The following is a 2,157-nucleotide window of genomic DNA, read 5'->3' as shown; positions in this document are numbered from 1 at the left end:
GAGAGAGAAACAGAATAATATAGATTGTGAGAGAACCACACCTCAAAGAATAAGAAAGAGGACGAGAAAAGACTGCTGAAGATAGTCTTTATTAGATATTTACACGTTTGACATGAGATTGTCGTTGAAATATATTTATTTATACCCGATTTGACACATAGAAAGACAAGATCTGTCTTCTGTGCGTGCTGGCCGCGAAGACAGTCGACCATTATTTCCATTTTTGTAGCATCGTCCTTAAAAATCGAATCCCAATAGCAAAATAGCGACATTTTAACAGATTTACGGTCTATATTCACTGCAACCTTCAGCCAGCTACTTCCGTGTTTGGATGTTACCTTTTTGTCTTCTTGTTTTCTCGGCATGGCCTTGGCCTGCTCTGCCTGGAAAAAGTAAGAGAAAAAATGGTGGAGAAAATAAGAAAATCCCGATTTGAATGAATTTCCACAATCGATATTATAAAGCTAAACCAGAAGTGAATTGCTCTTTAAACAAATATTAAAGACTATGTATAACCGCCAAGTTAAGCACATTATGTGTGTGATCTCGTATTATCAATCATGGTGATGAAGTAGATTTTGAAAATGTTTTGATTGAGGAGTAAACGACGAACACAGAACGAAGAAAGTATTGGGAAAGCAAGAACAGACAACAATCGTCAACGGAAATATTTACAATTTTGCATCTAACCATGACTATTCAAGAAAGCTACTTCCTTCTACTGGGGAACCGTTGGGAAAGTAATGACACTTTAACGTTGCAGAATATTTCAATTTGTTACGTTTTGTTTGTTTTTTGCCCTATTTCAGTTGGCACAGTTGCTTCCTATGGAAGAAAATTTTCTGCTGCTGTTCAGACGAGAGCATCCTCTGGAATCAAGTGTGGAATTCATGAAGGTAAGTCGGTGAAAACAAATACTTCAGCCCCACCAATTTGAAACTATAGACCTACTGACTACTCACGATCACATACGGGGTCTATACTCCTTGAGGGGGAGGGGCATATTTTGAGTCCCCGCGACATCTAGAGCGAAAGTAATTTTGAACTCCCATAATATCATCAAACTTTGCGGATGGTTGTTTTTTTGTTTTGTTTTTTTGGGGGGTGGGTGGGTCTGTGTGTGTTTACAAAAGTTCCGACGTTTATTTCTGTCATTGGGTGATTTTTGTCTTTAATCTTCGCTTCGTAAAAGAACCAAACTTTCCGTACACGTCAATGTTAGACCATTTGATACAAACAGAAGTGTAAGCGAGAGAACCTTAACCCCTGCACCCCCCCCCCCCATCACACACACATTAAAATCCAGCAGAACAATGCTTGATGTAGTTTCTGCCTCCACTTGTCATTTCTGGTATGCAGTATATCCCAGGGGGAAAAGCGGGCCAAGTCATAACATGGAAATCGTAAGGATATCAATTTTAAAAACTGTGTGCCTCATAGCTGCATTTTTGCTCGTATTAATTAATTTTGTGCATTTCCCCCTCAACAAGCAAACATTACGCACCAACTGTACAGTCTGCAAGGTTTTTAGATAGGTATCTTGTCCTTTTCCATTTAGTGACTCTGCTCCGTTTGATTTCACTTCTCAGTATCACCCCTGTAGTATTCATGTACACGTACTTTCATGATAAGATTTTTTTTTAAAGCAAAGGAACCAGTAAAATATGGGCAAAAATCCTGTTCCGGTTTTAGTTTTGTAAGGTTTTACGGCGCTTGCAAGTGCACAATGATCATATGCGTGCCAAGGGCTGGATGTCAACAGAGAATCCAAACGGGGAATCAGGCTTACTCTGCTCCCCTCTCTAACCTCAACAGCACAAAGTGTGCTTCGACTATCAAGGCATCCCGTAAATGGCAGTTCACAAGAGAGTGACAAACATACAAAAGAAGTAGAGGAAAATGACGATAGTAAGGATGAGGAAAGAAAAAGCAGCAGTTCCCCTTATGTTGTTCCGCACAGTGTGAGCATGACATTGATAAATGAGCCCAATTACAATTCTACTGTGCACAAAAAACATGTTAATATCGCCCCTTTGGGAATGACCTAAAGACAGCTTTACTCTGTAGCAATGCCCTGGTGGGGGCGTAATCTGTTAAAATTATTATTATTATTATTATTATTATTATTATCATTATTATTATTATTATCATCATCAT

General features: G+C 38.9%; 1 protein-coding gene across 1 annotated transcript in view; it reads left to right on the top strand.

Annotated features, from left to right (window-relative positions):
* LOC101850945 (calbindin-32) overlaps window positions 1–2,157 on the top strand; it is a gene marked incomplete in the record, with an annotated part of 155,313 nt that overhangs the window by 112,180 nt on the left and 40,976 nt on the right. Inside the window, 1 exon segment of the mRNA XM_035968816.1 lies at window positions 810–896. Coding sequence (XP_035824709.1) covers window positions 810–896 — 87 coding nt within the window.

This window comes from Aplysia californica, unplaced genomic scaffold (assembly GCF_000002075.1).
Source record: "Aplysia californica isolate F4 #8 unplaced genomic scaffold, AplCal3.0 scaffold00086, whole genome shotgun sequence".
Taxonomy (NCBI): domain Eukaryota; kingdom Metazoa; phylum Mollusca; class Gastropoda; order Aplysiida; family Aplysiidae; genus Aplysia; species Aplysia californica.
This window is presented reverse-complemented; position numbering and strand designations above follow the sequence as displayed.